Source organism: Chlorocebus sabaeus, chromosome 16 (assembly GCF_047675955.1).
Source record: "Chlorocebus sabaeus isolate Y175 chromosome 16, mChlSab1.0.hap1, whole genome shotgun sequence".
Lineage (NCBI taxonomy): Eukaryota > Metazoa > Chordata > Mammalia > Primates > Cercopithecidae > Chlorocebus > Chlorocebus sabaeus.
The window spans coordinates 73,245,164-73,268,024 of NC_132919.1; the positions used below are offsets into that span (position 1 = coordinate 73,245,164).

A 22,861-nucleotide genomic window follows, 5' to 3' on the forward strand; every position below is an offset into this window, starting at 1 on the left:
GGGAGGAGGGACTATACTATGTTGCCCAGGCTGGTCTTGAATTCCTGGGCTCCCGCCTTGGCCTCCCAAAGTGCTGGGATTACAGGTGTGAGCCACCACCCCAACCCTCCCTAGATTCCCTTTAATGACTGTCACCTGGCCTTCCTACAGAAGGCTGCAAGGCTCAGCAGAGGCAGCCTGTAAACTGGCTGGGGCGACTACAAAGCCACCACCCGCACAGAAGGACGCCCAACCCATGTTGTAAGCTCACACATGTTAAGAGGACAATGGGGCTTGGTGCGGTGGCTCAAGCCTGTAATCCCAGCACTTTGGGAGGCCAAGGTGGGTGGATCACGAGGTCAGGAGATCGAGACCATCCTGGCTAACACGGTGAAACCCCATCTCTACTAAAAATACAAAAAATTAGCCGGGTGTGGTGGCGGGCGCCTGTAGTCCCAGCTACTCGGGAGGCTGAGGCAGGAGAATGGCGTGAACCCGGGAGGCGGAGCTTGCAGTGAGCCGAGATCGGGCCACTGCACTCCAGTCTGGGCGACAGAGCAAGACTCCGTCTCAAAAAAAAAAAAAAAAAAAAGGGGACAATGGGCAAAACCCATTCTGTCCTTTTGCAATATCATCTGAGCCTGGAGTGCCTAGGACAGCTGGCCCAAGCCTCCTGTCTGTGGGGCAAGACTGCTGGAACCATTGTGAAGCTCCAGGTAGGCCTGAGAAGGTGCCTGTGCAGCTGCCTGGGCTCTGTAGGAATAGAGAGCAGGTGCCTGGAAACCTCCCATAGCAATGAGGGCCACCCACTCTTCCAACTCATATCTGTCCCTGTATCATTGACCAGTCCCTCAGGACACTTACAAAAAGGTCACCAGGAAGAAGTTTGCCTCCTCCCTGCTACCGCTTGGTCCAGTCCCCATCGCCCTCCTTCCCTGGGCCAGATACCTCGCCTGTCTCCCAGCCCCACTCTGGCCCTCTCCCTCCAAAACAAGTGAGACGGCTGACTGGTGCCTTGAGGAAGGCCATTTATTTCCAAGATATAGACTGTACTTTTAAGACAGGACTTTTCAGAAGCAGGAAATTTTAGTTGTTGCCAGAGAGGTGTGTCAAGGACACAGTGAAAGGAGCCATGCGGACGTGGGGCGGAAGGCTTTGTCCAACACTGTTACAACACTTTTGTAAATGAGCAAAACATCTTTAAAAATCCTTATAAATTCTTTATAATATGTTACACATTTAGAGACAATATTTACAATAAAAGGATGGGGGAGGGAGGGAAAGAAATCTACTTTACAGTAAATCTTTGCATAAAACAAGAGGACTGATAGACGTGGCAGCGGGTTCACCACCTACCTGGGCTTCCCTGGAATGAGTGAGGGTGTGTGGGGGCTGGCCTGGTGATTGGAAATCTATTTACAACCTGTGGGGAGAAGAGGGCGCTGGGTCCTGTCCATCCTGCAGGAACAGCCCAGCTCAGACCCCATAAATCAGTGTGTGAGTGACAGAGACACCAGGGGTGTTGACTATCCCCTCTCCTAAGGGGAAGAAGGTGGGCTTCTATGTGCCTGGGCTGTGGAAGGAACAGGCACAGATGGAAAAAGAAAAAGAGGGGTGAGGGAGGTACCAGTAAGGGGGACCCTGGACCCCCCCCCCCAAAACTGTCTGGGGAACAGGCAGCTGCCCGTGGTTAAAGCGCTTAGGGGGTGACTCAGGCAAAAGGATGTTGGGGAGTAACCCTGGTGAGGGTTTCAGTTCTGCTTCCTTGGAGTGGCCCCAATCCCCTTCTCCAGCTCTGACAAGGGGGTGGGGCAGGATCCTGTGTGCACCAAAGGCAGGGAGCCCTGGGGGGCGAAATGGGACCAGGGTGAGGGTAGGGGGACAGAAGTCGCTACTGGAAACACCTTGGGACAATGACTGCACACACTCGCACACACAAACCCCTCCCTCCGTGGACATACGCATCCTACACCTCCTCCCCCCAGACAAACACACATCCCCGCTTACAAGCTGAGGTGGGAGGGCAGAGGAAAGAAGCAAAAAGCCAGCATCACCCAGGATCTTTCCTTTAGTCTGAAACTTGGGGGTTCCCTAGTCACACGCCATGGTCCACAAGGGTCCCCAAGTGCAGCCACAGAAAGGTTCAGAAGGACCCATCAGGCGCATGTGTGCAGGGACACAGACCCCAACAGCTCACGCCCTCTCCGCTCCCGCTCATTACCTCTGGAACCCCCTTCCATTCACTCTGAGTCCAGTTCCAGCCTTCTCCTCTGCCCGCCCCCTGCCAGTTCCAGCACACCAACTAGAGACTCGGCCTGCTGCGCCCTCCACCCCCACCGTGCACCCAGGGGCCACAGAAGAGGAGGTGCAAGCTGGAGGAGCCTCCTGGTTCCCAAGGGGCTCTGGGGAGGGGTAGGGCCCGACCGGCGCGGGAGGTGGGGATCACAGACACTGATGCAGGCGGGAGGCGGCCGAGCGGCGCGAGGGCTGGCTCTGCAGGGCCCCCTGGTCCCCGGGCGCGGGCGGCAGCGAGGCCGCGGACGACGGGGCCCGCGCCTTGGTGGACTCCAGGCTGCTGAGTCCGGAGTCCTTGTTGTCACTGTGCGCCCGCGCGCCCGCAGGCTCCGGGGGTCCCCCTCCGCCCAGCTCCTTCCACTCGTTGAAGTTGAGGTCGGTCAGCGGGCTCTGCACCACCACCGTGTGGCGGCGCCAGCTGCTCCGGCGCCTCCGGGTCTCGGGTGACAGCGGCCGCCGCAGGCGCACGGCGAGCATGTCGTCTGCCGTGCCGCGGAGCCGCAGACGCAGCGCCTCCATGCGCGAGGGCCGCGAGGCCAGCGCCGCCGCTGGGGGCCGCAACGACTCCTGGCTGCTGGACGACGCCGAGCCGGGAGGCTCCGGGACGCGGGGACCGCCCCGGCTCACGCCCTCGCCGTCTGGGCGGCCCCGGGCCAGGCGGCGGCGCGCCAGGGTGTCGCAGGGCATGAGGTGGTGCGAGCTGAACGACGGCCGGCGCGTCAAGCGTCCCCCAGGCCCCGCGCCCGCCGCGCCCTCAGTGTCCGTCTCCACGTGGCTCAGCTCGCTGCGCTCGTCGTCCGCCTCGTCCCCCGCGCCTGCCCGCCGACCGCTGGCGCCCGAGCACACGCTGCGGTCCATGGTGGACAGGGTGGAGTAGCCCGAAACAATGGAGCGCGTGTCCGCGGCCGGCCGCTCCTCCGGCGCCGCCGGGGGGCTGAGGCGTCCGGGGACCTCGGGGGCGACGGCGCCAGACAGCGGCCCCTGCGGCCGTTCCTGAGCCCCCGGCGCTGTGGCCCCTGCCCCAGGCTTGTGCGCCTCCTGCTCCGAGTCGTCGTCGGTGCTGCTGCCCAGCCCCCGCGCCTCCCGCCGCTTCTTGCGCTTGCGGTTGACCGCCGAGATGAAGGAGATCGCCAGCATCTCCCGGGCGTACGGCTCCTTCTTGGGGGCCCACGAACCCTGTGCGCGAGACAAGTCAGGATGCGGGGGTGCGCCCGGACTCGGCGCCCTGCAGACCCCGCTCTTTTCCCTATCCGCCTCCACGCCACGGCACCCAGTCGCCACAGGGCCCAGCCAAGGCCAGCACCCACAGTTGCATCATAAAACACTCCTCCTGCAGCCCCGTGCCCACTCTGTCCAGAGACTACCCCCGCGACCCATCCTGCAGCCGGCTCAGCACTCCCGCTGGCCCAAATCCAGGCTCTCAGCTCTTTCCTGTGGGCTGGGCCGGTCTGCCAAAGCCCCCTTCCATTCTGTTTTCCGTATCCAGCCCTGGCTAAATCCTTTAGACATGGCTCTGGTGATGATGGTCTCTCCACAGTGAATAAAGCTTGGCAGCCTGAGTCCATTGCACACACGCTCCTGGGGTGTCATCACCAGAGCTTCCTGCATGCTGATCCCCAGATCCCCGGCAGGGGCGCTCTCTGACCACAAGTCCCCCACCTCTCCACCTGCCGCCACCTGGAAACCTGCCTTCCCACCTGACAAGCATCTACAGGCCTCTCCAGGGTAACCCGCCCAAGTTCACGTGCTCCCTTTTCCGCTGGACCCCACCTGCTCCCCCCACCCCGCCAATCCCCAATCCCAGGTCAATCCTGCCGCCAGCTCTGCCCCTGCAAGTGGCTGAAAGATCGCCTACGGTGTCATGGTTTGGATTGGAGCCGCCCTCAAACTGATTTCCAACCCTAAGTTGGGCAACTTCATGCCGCTGTTCTCACCTGAACCAGCCCTCACTGCTACACCCTGTGGTGTTTTGGGGTCTTGGCCTTTCACACCTTCCCAGGAGGGTCCATGCTGCCGGCCATGGCCTTCTGGAAGCTGGTTTTCATCCGCCCTTCTGGCCTCTCCTCTGCCTCTTGGGAGGCTCTTCTTGCCCACCGCTTCCCCACTAAGACTCAGTGTTCCCAGGACTCTGTTCTTGGCCCCTTTGCCTTCTCTGTTTGTGTTCCCTAGAAAATACCATTCCCAAGTAGCACTGCTATCCAGACCTCCCTGTCCAACACAACACTTTCTTGAGCTCCCGGACTCTTCTTCCCATTGAGAATCCACTTCTACCTGGTGTCTGTAGGCTCTTAAAACTCACCTATCCGGAACCACAGCATCCTACCTACCCCTGCCCCAAACTGCCTCCATTCACATTCCTCACCTTAGGGCGGTCTTTTGACCCCTCCGTCTCCCCTCCACCCACAGCCAAGTCCTGGATTCTTCTGAAATGGCTCCCAAAGCCAACAACTCCTCCTCCTCCTCCGGCAGGCCCTCATTCTGCCCTCTCTTGGGCCCCCCTGCTCCTCCTAATAGGGTTTCCCCGCCTCCACCCTTGCCCCAGCCCAGGTCCCCCCTCCAGAGCCACCATTCTGAAGCAGGAATCTGATCCTCACCCAGCTTTGTTCAGAAGCTTGCATGCCCCAGCACCCACCAGGATAAAGCACATGTTCCCCAGTTCAGCACATGGGGCTCTTCACAACCTAGCCCCAACTTTCCCAGCCCACTGCCCTGCCCTGTCCCCAACCCCAACACAGCCCTCACGTGGAAATACAGCACTACCAACCCTTCCTTTGATGTGACCTACACTGTTACATTGCTGCCAGCCCTTAATGTCCCCCTGCCCTATTTGCTGGATGAGCTCCTACTCACCCTACAAGGCCCAGCTCAAACATGGCTTCCTCTGTACAGCAACCTCCCAGCCCTCCCTTTGCCTGAGATGGGAGATCACTTCTCTATGTTCCTGTCGTCTCACTGTGCTCCTCGCTCTTCTCACATCAGCCTCATTGAACTCTGAGCTCCTTGAGAGCAAAGGCTGTGACTTGGTTGTTTCTGCATGGCACATAACAGGCGTTCAATAAACATTAAATGAACTAACAATTGGTGAGTGGAGCACCCTTAACACAAGAAGTCTTGTAGAAGCAGATGCTGGGACTGGTTCCTATCTTGGGCTGGAATGACATGACAAGGTCACGCTGTCCTTCAGCTCCTCCTCACAGACCACCTCATGTTTCAGCCATGGTGTAATAATGAATGGAGACCCAGATGCCTCTTGTGACCACTGCAGCCACTGTCCTCTCTCTCACATTAATTAGTTCTGAGAAAACCAGAGCATGTCAGGGACTCAGGAGTCACAGGCATGTGGCTCCTGGGCCATGGTTGCCCACAGTGCACAACTCCAGAAGGCACCCCCTGGAGTTGTGCAATGTGGTTGCACTGCTAGGATTAGCCTAGGGCATATGGTGGCCAATACTGCTTTCTTTCCTGGCCAGTGCTCTCTGAGAGACTTAAGGGGCCGCTAGGATCATCTGATCAAACTACCGTCTCATCCCAGCTGGTTCCAGAAGCAACAAGGTCAGACTGAGTTCTCTTCCCAGGAATGCAGAGGTCAGCAGATTCACAGAGAGAGCAGGGAGTTAATCCAGGATATACTGCAGGAAAGCAGGGGGCCAGCAGGAGCAATGGAAGGAAGTGACAAGGACCTGATGTAGGTCACTATAATGAACTTTCTCCCTGTCACAGCAATCTTATGATGGTGGTGCCTGTCACCAGAGGTGTGCATGTGCTGGCAGGGGCTCCATGCAGAGCTTACAGAGTACCCTTGCACCAGGCTAGAGCATTATTATTATTATTATTATTGTTGTTATTATTTTGAGACAGAGTCTCCCTCTGTCACCCAGGCTGGAGTGCAATCTCGGTTCACTGCAACCTCTGCTTCCCAGGTTCAAGCAATTCTCATCACTCAGCCTCTCAAGTAGCTGGGATTACAGGCACGCACCACCACACCTGGCTAATTTTTGTATTTTTAGTAGAGATGGGGTTTCACTATGTTGGCCAGGCTGGTCTTAAACTCCTGACCTCAAGTGATCCTCCCACCTTGGCTTTCCAAAGTGCTGGGATTACAGGCATCAGCCACCGCACCCACAACCTTTTTTTCTTTTGTCCAGTGTATTCATTTGGCACACACCAGGCACCTGCCAGGTGTCAGGCACATGGCTGTGGAGTGGACTTACAAACCTGGCCAGTGCAGTGCTCAGAGACCCAGACAGAAATGAGCCCAGTTCTGCCAGCCAGTCATCAACTGCTTTCACTCACTGCTATGGACTAAATTGTGTACCTCCCAAACTTACATGTGGAAGCCCTAACCCCAGTTTGGAGGTGGAGCCTTTGAGAGATAATTAGGTTTAGGTGAAGGTGGGACCTTTTGATGGGATTGGTGCCCTTATTAGAAGGGACACCAGAGGGCTTGGGCTCTCTCACTCACTCGCGCTCTTTTCTCTCTGCCTTGCCTTGTAAGGACACAGTGTGAGAAGGTGGCCATCTACCGTCTACACGACAAGACAGGCAGGGAACCCTCACCTGAAATGAGCCACACTGGCACCGTGATCTTGGACTTCTAACCTGTAGAGCTCTGAGAAAAATCAATTTCTGTTGTCTGAGGCACCTAGCTATGGCATTTTGTTACAGCGGCCTGAGCTGACTTTATACCCACCCTGCCCTCAAGCTCTGATCTCACAGCCGGGCAGGGTCACCCAGGGCAGGCCTCATCTCCTAACAGGTTCTATCTCAGAGATAGAGGCTCTGGAGCAGGCGACTTGCTGGTTGTGAGACCTGGGGCAAGTTAGAGAAGCCTCTGTTCCCTCGACTGCAAAATAAGGACAATTCTATCACTAACTCAGGGCATTTGTGAGGATTAAATTCTGACCACAGTAACACAGCAAATGCTCAATAAATTGTAACTACTCATATTGTTGAATACTTTAAACTTAGGAATCAGCGATGACCAAAGGCATTATTGATGATGACTGGACTGCCACCTTCTGCCAAACAAGCGAATTACCAGCAGGAATACGCTGGAGAAGGCGCTCTTAGCTGGAGTCCCTGGGTAGGCTTTGGGGGGGTCCACAAACTCCTTGAACTTGCCACAGGATTTGTGTAGATAGGTGTCTTTCTGGAGCAAGAGTGCATAACTTCCCTCTTTTCTTTTTTCTTTTTTTTTTTTTTTTTTTTTGAGACAGAGTCTCGCTCTATTGCCCAGGCTGGGAGTGCAATGGTGCAATCTTGGCTCACTGCAACCTCTGCCTCCCCAGTTCAAGCGATTCTCCTGCCTTAGCCTTCTGAGTAGCTGGGATTACAGGCGTGCACTACCACCCCCAGCTAATTTTGTATTTTTAGTAGAGATGGGGTTTCGCCATGTTGGCCAGACTGGTCTCGAATTCCTGACCTCAAGTGATCTCCCCACCCTGGCCTCCCAAAGTGCTGGGATTACAGGCATGAGCCACCATGCTTGGCCTCCTCTGATTCTTGAAGGGGCCTGAAGTAGATGGGGAATCCCTGCACTCCAGTATCTGTTGTCAATGCAAAAATTTTCACGGTCAATTCCCCCTCAGGGTCAGGGTCATGGAGAGGTTTCTTATGGGGCAAGGGTTGGGGTCAAGGAATTTGAGGAACTTGAATAAGGCAGGGCCAGGGAAATCAGACTGAGCCTGGTCAGGAGCTAGACTTCTCCCTGTACAGTGGGATGCTCAGGGGTTATTGCAGGCCATAAAGAAAGCTAAGCAGTAGGCAAGGGACCACCAGACAAGACAAAAGTGGTCCCCTTCCCCAAGAACTTGGAATTAAGATAAGGAGAGTGGGGTGCAGTGGCTCATGCCTGTAGTCTCAGCACTTTGGGAGGCCGAGGCAGGAGAATCCATTGAAGCCAGGAATTCAAGAACAGCCTGTGCAAAGAAGCAAGACCCCATTTCTACAAAAAATACAAAAAAATTAGGCAGGAGTGGTGGTGTGTGCCTGTAGTCCCAGCTACTAAGGAGGTTGAGGCAGGAGGATCACTTGAACACAGGAGTTAGAGGCTGCAGTGAGCTGTGTTCGGGCCACTGCATTCCAGCCTGGGTGACAGACCAAGACCTGTCTCAAAAAAAAAAAAAAAGAAAAAAAAACAAAGATGATAAGGGAGCCTTCTGAGTACTGAACAGCTCCACTCCACCCGCCGTGGAGCTGAGAGACGACCATGTGTGCCTGCCCACACTCCTACCCAGGATAGCCTAAACCATCCACACAGGGAGGCAGGATCAGAATGTGGCTGTAACTTGGGGCACCGACACCGCCTGGGTGTCCTGGACACAGCCAGGAGTCTAGAGACAGGGCTGTCACATCTAGAACAATGATTTTTGATGAGCTCGGGAGCACCCTGTCTAAATCGAATCCTCCCTAGAAACCCAACGATGTGAGACAGAACCAAGAGTGGCTCAGATGGAGGCCGTGGGAGCTTGGATCCCTGCACGCTTGGTCCTCTCATACACCTGTTGGTGGTCATGACCCCATGGTGGCTCCAGGGAACACAGTTTGACCATCACTGACCTGGGTTTTAGAGTCAGGCAAAAGACACAGAGGCTGGCAGTCGTGAGAGTCCAGCACTTGCAGGGTTTGTGCCCACCCGCAGAGCTCACAGCCCGGCGGGAGGCCAGGCCCCGGTGCCAGAGGCAGCCCCTTCCCTACAGCCGGGACAGGAGGCTGCAGGCTCTCAGATGCCTGGTGCCTCCTGCTTCCCTGACTCCGATTCCTGGTCTCCCCAGTAGATGAGACTGAGACCACTGCGGCACACACAACTGAACGTCCCGGTCCTGCAAGAGTTACTCCTATCACTGTACTTAATAGACCAGCAGCCTGGTCCGTGCCTTCGTTTCTTAGAGGCTGGTTTCAGCTCAGGCTCAGGACAGAGCCAGTCCCTGTGCCAGAAAATCAAGAAACACTCAGAGCCTGAGAGCAGAGGATTAGAACTCAGACGCCACAGCACCACCAAGGAAGGAGGCCACCTAACCAGCTCTCCTCCCTGAGGCCCAAGAATATGCCCAAACTTCTAGTTACTTAAGTTCTGTGAGCCTTGGTTTCCCCATCTGTAAAATGGGGATGGTACAAAACTCAAGGGTCTTTCGTAAAAATGAAATGAAACCGATGTTTGTGAAAAGTTCTCTGCATACTGGCTGGCACCTAGTAGGTGCTCAGTAAATGTGCACTCCCTCCTCTTTCATCTCACACTAGTGATTGTGATGAACTCACTAGGTCACAGTGAAGTCTCCGAGTCAGTTTACAGTAAAGAAGTACTCTCTGAAAAGCACGTTCTATTGTTCAAGGCCCTATGATTGAGAAGAAGGCCTCCTGCAGGAGTTCCCAGGCTAATGCAGGAGTCAGGCAGGCCCAGACTGGGAAGCAGTAACTGGGAAGCAGTCTCCGGAGGAAGGAATTTCAAGCCAGGCGGCTTCAAGGAGGCGGTGGCTTGTGAGCTCTGGGGAGGTCAGTGTTGAGACCACCGGAGACAGGGTGGGGTCACAGGAAGCAAATGAGGACATCTTCTGGCCAGAAGGGGCTCAGAAGGGGCTCTCCAGGGAGTATGGAGAAGCCAGGCCCAAAGGGGCAGGGCATGACTGCTGGGCAAAGTGCTGGCTCTTGAGAAGGGGCCACACCTCCTCAGCCCCTTCAGGAAATGTGCCTTGCTTCATGGGACCGTCTCAGACTTCCTTCACTCTGCTCAGACTTTCCGTGACACCTTCACGCCTAGCAGAGGTCCTCACCTTCCACTTCGCTGAGGAAAGAGTCATCAGCTGGGGGTGACCCCAACGACCTGCTGCCAACACTGCCTGCTAGTGTGCCCCCTGCCACCTCCCTCTCTTCCTACTACATCCGGGGATGCATCTGCTAGGAGCACAGGCTGCTGCTGCTTCATGGGCTCTGGGTCCAGCTCTTCTTCTCTCTCTCTGTCTCTCTCTCTCTCACCTGGATCATTCCCGTTGGCAAGTAAATATGTGCTTTCATCTTTTTTTGTTTGTTTTTGAGACAGGGTCTTACTCTGTTGCCCAGGCTGGAGTGCAGTGGCATGATCATGGCTCATCACTGCGGCCTCAACCTCCTCGCAGGCTCAAATGATCCTCCTGCCTCAGCCTCCCAAGTAGCTGGGACTACAGGCATGCCCCACCATGCCTGGTTAATTTTTGCATTTTTTGTAGAGTTGAGGTCTCACTATGTTGTCCAGGCTGGTCTCGGACTCCCGGGCTCAAGGGATCCTCCTGCCTCGGCCTCCAAATGTGTTGGGATTACAGGTGTGAGCCACCATGCCTGGCTGCTTTCATCTTTTAATGAAAGCTTCCCTCAAGCCACATATTTTCCCATTTTTGTTCTGTAAATATCTCTTCACAGTTGGACTTCTCACAAGAGTGGTCTATGCATGCTCTCTTCCCTCCCTCAGTTTATTAGCTCATTCCATCTGGTTTCTGCCTCCACTGTGCCTCCAAACCTGCCAGACAGATAGTCTATTTGTTCATTAGCTTAGTGTCTGTCTCTCACTAGAAGATAAGCTTCGTGAGGGCAGGAACCTATCTGTTTGGCTCATTATTTATATTTTCAGTACCCAGCACAGTACTGATATAGAGTAGACGTATTAGCCCTATCTTTTTCAAAAGCATTGTCAGGTTTTGGTATCAGGGTAATGCTGGCCTTATAAATAAGTTGGAAAGTGTTTCTTCCTCTCCTATTTTCCTTTCTTTTTTTGAGACGGCGTCTCGCTCTGTCACCCAGGCTGGAGTGAGGTGGCACGATCTTGGCTCACTGCAACCTCCTCTTCCCAGGTTCGAGCAATTATCCCACCTCAGCCTCCTGAGTAGCTGGGATTACAGGTGCATGCCACCACGCCCAGCTAATTCTTTTTGTGTTTTTAGTAGAGACGAGGTTTCATCATGTTGGCCAGGCTGGTCTTTAACTCTTGATCTCAAGATCTGGCCTCAGCCTCCCAAAGTACTGGGATTACAGGTGTGAACCATGGTGCCCAGGCACCCTCTTTTAGCTTCCAAAAGAGATAGTGGAGAATTGGTATTATTTCTTAAATAACTGTTTGAATAACATTTAAATAGTTCAACTATTTAAATAACTATTTAAATATATGAATATTTAAAATTATACTATTTTCTATTCAGAATATTTTTAAATTATTAAAGTAAATTGTTTAAAAATTTTAAAAATTCCTTAAATATTTGGTAGAATTTAACAGTGAAACCACCTGGTCCTGAAGTTTTCATTGTTGGGGGGTTTTAAATTACATATTCAATTTCCTTAGGAGGTATAGGACTATTCAGGTTATCTATTTTTTTCTTAAGTGAGTTTTGGCAGTCTGAATCTTTCAAAGAATTGGTCTATTTCATCTAAGTTATTCAATTTATGAGCAACTTTATGCCCATAAATTCAATAATGTAGAGGTCTGTAGCCGGGCGCAGTGGCTCACGCCTGTAATCCCAGCACTTTGGGAGGCCAAGGCGGGCGGATCACGAGATCAGGAGATCGAGACCATCTTGGCTAACCTGGTGAAATCCCGTCTCTACTAAAAATACAAAAAATTAGCCGGACATGATGGTGCGTGCCTGTAGTCCCAGCTACTCGGGAGGCTGAGGCAGGAGAATGGTGTGAACCAGGGAGGCGGGAGCTTGCAGTGAGCCGAGATGGTGCCACTACACTCCAGCCTGGGTGACAGAGCGAGACTCCGTCTCAAAAAAATAAATAAATAAATAACTTAGGGGTCTGTAGTGATATCCCTCTTTCATCCCCGATATTGATAATCTGTGCCATCTTTCTTTTTATTCTGTCAGTCTGGCTAGAGGTTTATCAATTTCATTTTTTTTCAAAGAACCAGCTTTTGGTTTCATTGCTTTTTTCCAACTGTTTTCAATGTCATGGATTTCTGCTCCTCTCTTTATTTCCTTCTGCTTGCTTTAGGCTCTCCAAAGACCTTAAAGGATATCTGTTTTATTTATTATAGTACCCCACAGATTTACTGATATCCGCATTTTACAGATGAGGAAGCTGAGGATCAGAAAGTGGTTAAGTAACTTGCCCAGTGTCCCAAACTACTAAATGGTGGAGCCAGAACTCAAACCTAGGACTGTCTGACTCCAGAGTCTGTGCTTCTAACCACTGAGCCACATTGCCAGCTAGGCACGTAACTCCCAGGCCAGGTCCTTCTACTACAGCAGATGCCTCACCAAACACTGCCAAGGTAAGCAGCTTGGCACTCAGTACCTCCCGCCTTCCCTCCCAGGGACCATCAACTTTCCCCATGGTCCAATTGCCATTCCATCAATTCCCTTGAACAAAAACCAAAGTGGGCTGGCTTGTACAGGGATCAAGCCTTTAGAATTGCCTTCACACGTACCTTGGACTTGGCTGAACTACAGGTGGTAGAATCTGTTGGTGAAAGACAGAAAAAAAAAAATGAAAGTTGCATCAGGGAAAAAGAAAGCTGAGTCTTATGCACACAATTCCCTCTCCTCAAAGGCTTCAGAAACCAGGGAATTCTGAAACATAAGATCTCCCCAGGCCCTAGCAGTATGATGGACCTCTGATGTCATTTTCTATGGGAGAGGGATGGAGCAGAAAATGATGTTAATTGCCACTTCCTCTAGAGGCAGGAAGTGACATCAGGCTGCCAGCCACTGGCCCCTCATTTACTGATGGCTAAGGGCAAGGGGGCATTGTCTTTGAGCCTGGTTCCTCTTCCCTTCCCCTCCAGTCCCTGTTACTCTGAAGCACTGGAGAGAAAATGCCAAATATCAGATGCAGTCCATGGAAACCACCACAGTGAAACACAGCAAATCACAGGTGCTCTGGAGAAATGGAGACCACACAGTGCACGGAGAGGTGGGTGCCCTACATCCACCCCCAAGCACATGAGAAAGAAGAGGGACCACGTGAATAATGGATAAAGGGGCAGAAATGAAGTGGGTGGGATGCAGGAGGTGGAGTGGGCTGGTGATTAGAGCCTTGATAGGTTCCACCTCCGGACCTGGAGTCACCCTGCCCTCACGGGCAGGGTCCCCAGTTACAACCAGAGTTACGAAGCAGACTAAAAGCATGGTTTCTATGGGACTTGGGTCCCACTCCCTTAATATCACTGGGGTGGAGAAGGAACCAGAAACATGTCCTGGTAGGTCCTCTCCAAGGCTAGAGAGGGAGCAGATTGGTCCAAGGGCCTCCCGGGGTCCCACAGGGTAGTGGGCAGGTGCGATTAATCCACACTCTCTGGCAGGCAAGTTAGACACCCCCTCTCCAGACCCCTCCCCCTGCACAAGGTGAGAAAAGCAAGATGGAGGACCACACACAACACACAGGGCGCGGGGGGCGGCGGGTGATTAGAAGAGACACAGGGCCCCTCTCTGCCGTCCCATCCCCATGTCTCCTGCCCCCTCCTGAGCCTGCCCCTGGTGACTAGAGAGCTCCTGTGTGCCTCTGTCAGAGACAACAGAAATGCTAAAACTAAAGGGAGGGACAACCATGGCAGGGGGAAGAGTCAGTGGCTGCAGCCACAAAGGGAGTGGCCCTCATCTGTCTCTGAGGACGTAAATCATCTGTTCTCTGCCACGAGAGGGCCGCAGGCCTTGCAAACATGACTTAGGGCCCCGGTTTCTTAAGCAGGAAGAGGCGGCCCATTGGGGTGACTGAGGCAGGAGTTACAGATAAAGAGAAGCTTCTGGGCATGGCATCGCTGGTCTCCAGAGAGCCTGGGTCCCCAACCCGGATGACCAGCAGTGGTGAGACTTGGCACAGAGAGGCCGCAGCGTCTGTGACACTGCAGGAGGGCAGCAATCGGATGCCCAGGCGTCCAGGCAACGGGGAGGGCCCTGGGCCCAGTGAGTGCCTCCTTCCTCCTGAGAAGGCGCTTTAGGATGGGAGGGGCGTGGACTGCTGGGGTAAGTTGATAACAAGCAGGGGTAACTGGCATGTCAGCGTGGGGTCCTCACAGCCTGGGACATTCTGCCTGCCTCTGTGCCCACCCAGCCTTCTTATAATCACCCGCCACTGTTAGTGACCGAGGCCGCAACACCGCACTGTACCCTTTAAATCTCCAACAGGTCCGCTGGAGGAGGGGACGGGGAGGAGAAGAGGACGGGGTGGGAGGAGAGCACAGGGAGAGGAGGAGGGAGAGGCAGGGGTGCAAGGAGAAAAGGAAGAAAAATTAAAAAGAGGAACATGCCCAGAAGGACACAGCCAGCCCGTGAGAAATTAAAGGCTGAGGAAAGAAACCAGTGAGAGAGGGTGAACAAAGCTCCGACCCTGCCCGGGGCGGGGCAGCTGCGCAGACAGGAGGCGGGCACGGGGCAAGCTGGACTTCCCCAGGGAGGGAGAAGGCCCCCAACAGCTCCATCTCCATGGTGGCTGGCGGGGCGGGGGGGCCGCTGGGGTGGCGCAGGGAAGCTGGGCATCTGGCCAGGCATCTGGGGCCCGCAGGAATGTAGTGTCCACCCTCCCGCCTCCCCACTCCCAGGCCCCTGCGCTCACCTGACCCCGGGTCGCCAGGGGGCACTGTCCTGCCAATGTTGGGCAGGAGGTACTCAATGTTGGGCACTGCCTGAGGCTCCTTGTCGCCCACAGGGGTCTGCGAACAGGAGGAGGGGTCAGCTGGCATGCCCTCGGATGCTGCGCTGCCAACCCCCCAGAGGGGGGTGCCCTGATGACAGAGCCCGTGTCTCCTCCATCAGACCAGGCTCACTGGGCAGGGACCATCTCCCTCATCAGCCGAGGATGATTCCTATATGTCCCCTATTAGACAGTTCTGTGCCTTCCTCAATACCTCGGAACCATGAAGGCCAGAGTGACCCCTTCAGCTGGGGGCAGGAGCTGTGTCTCCCACACCAGACTGGAACTCCTCCAACCTATGTCCTTCCCGGTAGCCTGGAGGGCGGAACTGCCTTTACTCCTGAACTGGGTTCCCTCTGAGCAAGGTCTGCATCTCCCCCAGTTAGACTGGGGACTCCTGAAGGCAAGCTTTGTGCCTCTCTATCAGACTATGGGCTCCTGAGGAGCGGGTCTGTGTTTGCTCCATCAGACTGGGGAAGCCTCAAGGACAGGCACCTTCCCCAGCTTAAGTCTCACTGCCCGCCCCACCCCCAAGGACTGGGGCTTACCCCAGACCAGCCCCCATACCAGCCCGGCTCGCATCACTTACTCTCTCTCCCTTGTCCTCTTCCTCACTGAAGAACCAGTCTGACTGCAGAGAAGACAAAAGGAAGGGATGAAATCAGCATGGGAAAGAAGAGTCTCCTCTACCTGCTCCTTCCAGAGGACCTGCTCAGGCGGCAAGGGGCGCCTCTCTCTCCACAAACCCCAGGCTGGCGGGGCTGCAAAAGAGGGCTCAGAGGGAGCTTGACGGACCCTAAAACCTGACTCCACAGACTGTAAAAAACCCTAGGGGAGAGAAAAGGTGGGACCCCAGTGTGGGAGGAAACACGGCCGGGAGTGGGAAGGGCGACCTCAGACCGGAGATAGGCTCAGGGAGAGCTTCATTTTTACTTTTCTCTGAACACTGTCCTGGGCACACCCCTGTGGTACACTCCTCACAGCGAGCCAGGGGGCAGGGAGGCACCAGTGCTCTTAGTGTTGGCCAGGTCCATGGCTGTAACAGCCAAGCATGCCCCATGCCACCTGCCACCCATGGGTGCCACACTGACAACAGGGGTGTCACATACCCAGCCCAGAAAAGGAAAATGCCAGGAGAAAGGTGTTGGAGTTTTCCTGAGGGGCAGGAGGCGAGAGCTTTCTCATAAAGGCCAAACAAGAGAGAAAATAAAGATCCCCACACTTTAATATATTTTGTAAAATTTGAGAATCTTGAAGATAAAATTCTAAGTTTTCTGGAAAAAAAAAAAAATCCAGATTGCTTATAAATGAACACGTATCACAGGTACTTGGAACTTTCAGCAGCAAGACACAAGAAGACAAGAAAGTAGGTTTCGATGTGTTGAAGGAACCTAGAATTTCATACCCTGCTAAATTCTCATTTAAAATTGAGTATAAAACAAAGCTATTCTTTTTTTGTTTTTGTTTTTTAACAGAATCTCACTCTGCAACCCAGGCTGGAGTGCAGTGGTGCAATCTTGGTTCACTGCAACCTCTGCCTCCTGTGTTCAAGCGATCCTCTGGCTTCAGCCTCCTGAGTAGCTGGGATTACAGGTACACGCCACCACACCTGGATAATTTTTGTATTTTTAGTAGCGATGGGGTTTCATCATGTTGGCCAGGCTGGTCTCAACTCCTGACCTCAAATGACCCGCCCACCTCCACCTCCCAAAGTGCTGGGATTACAGGCATACCACAGATTGTTTTAATCACCACTTAAGTGAACCTCCTGCTTTCTGGAACCACCGCACCTGGCCTTGAAATAAAGGTATCCTGAGACATCAGAAAGTTTACTACACAAAGACTCTCTTAACTGAATACTTGAGCAAGTAAAGAGATGAACTTCGGCAGGCCCCAAGAAATAACTAAGGCACTTTTGGCTTTTATTTTATTTATTTGTTTACTTTTGAGACAGGGTCTCTCGCTGTTATCCAGGCTGGAATGGTGTGGCATGATCCTAGCTCACTCTACCCTTGAACTCCTGGGCTCAAGAGATTCTCCCACCTCAGCCTCCTGAATAGCTGGGACTACAGTCATGTGCCACCTTGCACAGCTAATTTAAAAAAAAAAAAAAATTGTAGATTTTGTGATTACAAGCGTGAGCGACTACACCCCACCACTTTTGGCTTTTAGATGTGGTGGAAGGAAGACACAGAAACTGATAAGCATTAGAAATTGACAGTGACAGGCTGGGTGCAGTGACTCACGCCTGTAATCCCAGAACTTTGGGAGGCTGAGGCGGGCGGATCACGAGGTCAGGAGATCGAGACCATCCTGGCTAACACGATGAAACCCTGTCTCTACTAAAAATACAAAAAATTAGCTGGGCGTGGTGGCGGGCGCCTGTAGTCCCAGCTACTCAGGAGGCTGAGGCAGGGGAATGGCGTGAATCCGGGAGGCGGAGCTTGCAGTGAGCCGAGATCGCGCCACCGCACTCCAGCCTGGGCGACAGAGCGAGACTCCGTCTCAAAAAAAAAAAAAGAGTGGGCACCTGGGGGAGGGGAGAGCAGAGGGGAAACAAGGGGACTTGCCTGAGCATGCGCCATGAGCCTCGGTTATTATCACTTAGATCTGACATGTGATTAACTAAAACAGCACAGGAAGGCCAGAAGGGAAACAAGAAAGAGATACAAGAGAAGACAGCGAAGGAAGATAAGAAAAATGCAAGCTCTGGCAGGGCGCAGTGGCTCACACCTGTAGTTCCAGCACTTTGGGAGGCTGAGGCAGGTGCATCAGCTGAGGTCAGGAGTCCAAGACCAGCCTGGCCAACATGGTGAAACCCCAGCTCTACTAAAAATACAAAAATTAGCCCGGCGTGGTGGCGTGCGGCTGTAATCCCAGCTACTTGGGGGTGCTGAGGTGGGAGGATCACTTGAGCCCAGGAGCCGGAGGCTGCAGTGAGTGGAGACTGCGCCGTTGCACTCTAGCCTGAGCGACAGAGTGAGGCTCTGTCTCAAAAGAAAAGGAAAAGAAAAAGAAAAAGAAAAATGGAAGCTCTGGAGTCAGTCGTCTTGGGTCAAGTTCACCTTAGCCAAGTGACTTTCCCTCTGTAAGTCTATTTACTTATCTCTAAAACGGGCATGATGTGAGCACCTCCTTCTAGGCCTGAGGAGGATTGAGATGAAATACTGTATGGAAAACATTGAGTGCAGCACATTGTTAATGTATAATAGATGTGAGCTACCGTTATTCAAAAGTGCGGCTTCCAGAGACAGGCTGACCAGGGGGAGCCTGAGGATCGGCCCAAAGAAGCCAGCCTTTAACTCGCGTTTGAAGATGCCCAGAAGTACTCTGCAAACCACGGCGTCTACAGAAAGCGCCCGGGTGGCCACGGCTCTCAAGAGGAATCCACACTAGTTCCTGCCACCCTGCTTCTGCATGTGCTGTTCTTTCCACCTGGGATACCCTTTCTCCCTGCTCTGCCTGGCTAAGTTCTCATCATGGTCCTCTAAGACAGTTCAAGAACTCCCTGACTACGACCCCCGCCCTACACCCAGGGCCAGGGTGGGTCCTTCTGTGGGGCTTCCTTGGGCATAGCCCAGAGCACAAAGAGACGCAGCTTTTGCTGGTAATATTCCTTCTGAGCAGGCTCCCATTCATCCCATTCCTTCTGAGCAGGCTCCCATTTATCTCCGTGTTCCCGGCACGGGGATCTGTCTCTGGTGTGGAATAATGACCACGACGAAGAGGATGACAGTCAATTCTCACACAGCACTTAGGACCTACCAGGCACCGCGGCGAGTGCTTTAGCAGACATTCACAAGGACGTGAAGTAAACAAACTGTCATCTCTACCTTACAGATGTGGAGACTGAAGCACAGCAGGTAAGGAACTTGTCCAAGGCCACATAGCACATAGGAGCAGGCTGGCCCCAGAGCCACCGCCATCAATCCCCCCACCCCACGGGGCATTTGGCAATGTCTGGAGACACTTTCGATTGTGACAACTAGGGTGACATTCCCAGCATCTAGCAGGTAGAAACCAGCGATGCTGCTCAATGTCCTATAACACACAGAACAGCCTCCCACAATAAAGACTTATCTGGACCTCAGAGGTCACTAGTGCTGAGGCTGAGAAACATTAGGTATCGCTGCCTTTGCTGAGTGAGTCCCTGAGCAAATGCGCTGGGCTGATCTTTCTTTGGGTTCCACTGGACTTCGTAAACACAGGCAGGGGCTGCTGGCAACTTACCCGCTGTGAGGTCGGACACCGGGGTTTGCTCTCCTCTCTGCTCTGCCACTATCTTCCTGTGTGGCCCTGGGCAAGTTGCTGTTCCTCTTTACCCCTCAGTTCCCACCCTCTTTCTGACCTGAAGACTGGTCTGGGTGCCCCAAGTGACAGCAGCACTGCCCTGGCTATGGCGCCTCCAGGCTAGACAGAGGCGGCACACCCAGAGTGGGTGGCTCATTCCCTTGACAATCATCCAGGGCTCATTACATTCAAATGCCAAGGAGGCAGCGAAGGAAAGACCACCAGCTCAGTTAGTTCTCAGGAATGAATCTCTGAGTAGAAAAGCCCAGCCTGGCCGGGCGCGGCGGCTCACATCTATAATCCCAGCACTTTGGAAGGCCGAGATGGGAGGACCGCTTGAGTTCAGGAGTTCAAGACCAGCCCTGGCAACATAATAAGACCTCATCTCTACAAAAAAAATACAAAAATTAGCCAGGTGGTGTGGTGGTGCGCATCTCTACTCCCAGCTATCAGGAGGCTGAGACGGTAGGATCGCCTGAGCCTGGAAGTGGGCCATATTTGCGCCACTGCACTCCAGTGTGGGCGACAGAGTGAGACTCTGTCAAAACAAACAAACAAACAAACAAATAAAAAACAGAAAGAGAAAAGAGAGAAAGAGATAAAGAGAAAGAAAAGTCCAGCCTGACATAACCTCAATTAGCAATTTACTCATTCATTTATTTACTTTACAAACACTGAGTGTCCACTGTGTGCCAGGCACTAGCGTCAGTGCTAAATGAGACAAACTCCACCTTCTCCACCCTGCCCAGAGCAGGGACTCCCATCTTGGGACTTTGGCCTCCTTCCTCCCTGAAGGCTGCAGTTCCTGACACCTCAGCTGACCTCAGGCCTCAGGCTTCCAGGAGCACAGGGCCAGACACCCACTCTTCACTGCTGCTGCCCCCAAAACACACCCTCACGGGAGGTTCCAGGGCTCCCTGGTGCCCTGGAGAGCTAAGCTTTCCCAAGTCCTCATCAGGAATCCCGATACTGTGGGGCGGCCCTGGCCTCCCAGACAGCTCTGGAGTGATGTTCCCAGTGTCCGGATGCAGCAGGCTGGGATCCTCTCTCCCGTGGCTCGGAGCCCTGAGCATGCAGTGAAGGAGGGAGATGGGCAGGCAAGGCTGTTAGCATGGCTCAGCTGCACACCGCCTCATCTCCTGCCCCTGGCCCCTTCCCTCCCTCCCAGGCCAGCTCAAGGAGGGACCCGGGAGTCTGCCCTTTGGGTTGATGGGGAGAGGAAAGCACAGGCTTTGGTAAGACAGACCTGGCTTGAAATCTTGGGCTGCCACTTATTAGCTGTGTGACCATGAGCAAGTCGCTTTGCCTCTCTGAGCCTGTTTCCTCCTCTGTAAAATGAGGGTAATAGGGCCCAGCTTTCCTTCCCTAAAGTGTCTAGGGGACTTGGGGCTAAGGCTTCCCTTCCTCTGACCAGCTGCCAGTCTTATTTCCCCTGGCAGAAGGGGCTCTGTTCCTATCCTTTGTGGACTGTAACAAGAATTGGAAATGGAAAGTCTATATGATTCATAATAACATCCACGTGTGCCCCAGAAGGCGGCAGTACTGCCTCAGGGGTGGGCTCTGGAAGACCAAGGCCTCCTGCGCCCTCTGCTGGCCACTCTGGGTTCTCGTCTGCCCATGCACAGTAATAAGAACTTACAGGAACAGAGGGCTGTTGGCATCCAGGAAGTCATGAGAAGGGAAGTGGCCAGCCCAGTACATGCCAAGCACTGGTGCAGGATCCCGCCTCAGGCCGAGGCCCTGTGCCCTATCCCATCCACCCCTCGTTACCATGGACATCACCACTACCTCCCCGAAACCTCAGTGGGGCCAGCAGGGAAAGTCACTAGAGCCAGGGCCTCCTGATGTCAGGTGAGACCTTGGCCCCCATCTGTTCATGTCTGCCAGGACACCTCTGCAGGGGCCACCTTCTGAAGCTGCCCCTTCCGCCCTCCATCAACAGCACCTTCCCTGCCCTTCCTCCTCCTCTGTCTCTCCCAGGCATCTTGGATGCTCAGGGGCCTCTTGACTCTCCGGCTGGGGACCCAATGTCCCAGGGCAGCAGGGATTCCAGGATCCACTCCTGTCTTGCCTTGAAATGCAGCCCATGACTTTGGAGGAGTATATACCACCCTAGCAGCATGGTCTAAAGCTGCCAAGCCCTTCCTGGGGCTCGAGCAAGAGTGAGGGGCTGAGCAAGAGCGAGGGGCTCAGAGGAACACGGCCGGGCGACCCTCAGAACAGGGGCTTACGTGCTGGATCAGTGTCTCCACGATCTTGTAGCGGTCAGGCATGTGGGTCACCATGTCTGTCATGTTGTCCTCGGAGGTCCTCACCAGTGTTGGCCCGAAGACCAGGGCCAGGTTCCGGGGTTCCATCTGGGCAGCAGGGAAAGCAGGTCATGGTCAACATCCTGAACTCAGTCTTCCCTCACTCTGGGCCCCTGAGACCTCTGTTCCCAACTACATCTTCACCAGTCCCCAGCTTAGAGGGTGGACACCCCCTTGTATGGGCATGGAGATGCTTGATGAGTAGAGCACAGGCCAGATTTCAGCCCCATTCATTCCCAGGCCCAGCAGCCATGAGCAGTGCTCAACCTGCACACCTATACAGGGCACCCCTGAGTGGTCAGTGCCAGCAGTGGGAGACCCTGCAGCAGGAAATATGTTGGAGGTCCCAGGGGTTATTTTAGGCCTGGGGAAAAAATCCAATCACTTCCAGGTGCCTGTAATCCCAGCTACTTGGGAAACTGAGGCAGGAGACTCGCTTGAACCCGGGAGGCGAGGGATGCCGTGAGCGGAGATTGCGCCACGGTACTCCAGCTTGAGCGGCAGAGGGAGACTTCATCTCCAAACAAAAAATAATCCTATCACTCCCCTCATTTTCCCCACTGCAGAACCAGAAGGCATAAGGGGTTTGATGAGGCAAATGCAATGCAAGGGACTTGAGCTAAGTCAGAGGATGTCAGTGCATCGGATATGGGGGCCAGGGTTCCCTGCCTCTGGAAATCTCTCAGAAACTCAGGAGATGGCTCTCTGGGGGAAAGCACTGGCCAGTATGTAGGAGCAGGGTGGGGATGGAGCAGTCATAGGAAGAGGGCGTGCCTAGAGGGGCCTGAGTTATTGGACCTGCAGGAGCTCAGCGCGTGCTCAGGGTCCCCACACAGTAAGTCCTGTGCTTGCCTCCCCTAGACTCCATGCAGGACCCCTACCCACCTTGTTTTTCTCAGAGTGGTCAGCGATGGTCTTGAGATGGCCCACAAGGAATTTGAGCGTTTCATAGTAGTGTCCTGGGAGATCCCGGATCTGAGTAGGAGAGAAGAGGGGCATGGGGACAGGCTATGAGGGCCTCCCCCTGTCCCCCGTCACCACCATGCCCCAAAGAGTTCCTACTACCATGCCTCAGGGAGTCTGGAATCTACCCTCTAACCCCCCGTTCTCTCGTATGGATGGAGAAACCGAGGTCCGGAGTGGAGCAGGGCTTCTCCAAGGCCACAGGGGTCGTAGGCAGCACCGGACTCCCCACCTCCTGGGAGAGATGTGCTCGGGCAGCCACCCCACCTCATGCCTGGCAGCACCTCTCTCTCCTTACCAGCTTCCGCAGCGTCCTCATCCGCTCCCGCGCGTCCTCAATGCGGTTGGCCTCTATGAAGTCGTTGTATTTGTCTAGAACACAACGGAGACTCTTTAGAGAGGTGGTGGCAGCGCCTTCCCCTGTTCTCCGG

The 22,861-nt window shown here is 54.1% G+C and overlaps 1 protein-coding gene across 6 annotated transcripts in view; it reads right to left on the reverse strand.

The window, feature by feature from the left end:
- Positions 1–983: 983 nt before the first annotated feature.
- ARHGAP23 (Rho GTPase activating protein 23) overlaps positions 984–22,861 on the reverse strand; it is a 93,700-nt gene continuing 71,822 nt past the window's right edge. For 5 of the 6 annotated variants that reach the window (XM_008012932.3, XM_008012934.3, XM_008012931.3 and 2 more), the window contains 7 exons: positions 22,729–22,802; positions 22,353–22,442; positions 21,390–21,515; positions 15,458–15,499; positions 14,791–14,887; positions 12,668–12,699; positions 984–3,450 (listed from right to left, as the gene is read on the reverse strand). In XM_008012932.3, coding sequence (XP_008011123.3) covers positions 2,422–3,450; positions 12,668–12,699; positions 14,791–14,887; positions 15,458–15,499; positions 21,390–21,515; positions 22,353–22,442; positions 22,729–22,802 — 1,490 coding nt within the window. In that variant the 3' untranslated portion in view covers positions 984–2,421. The remainder of the gene's footprint in view (positions 3,451–12,667; positions 12,700–14,790; positions 14,888–15,457; positions 15,500–21,389; positions 21,516–22,352; positions 22,443–22,728; positions 22,803–22,861) is intronic. The other variant, XM_008012936.3, reaches the window with a different exon arrangement.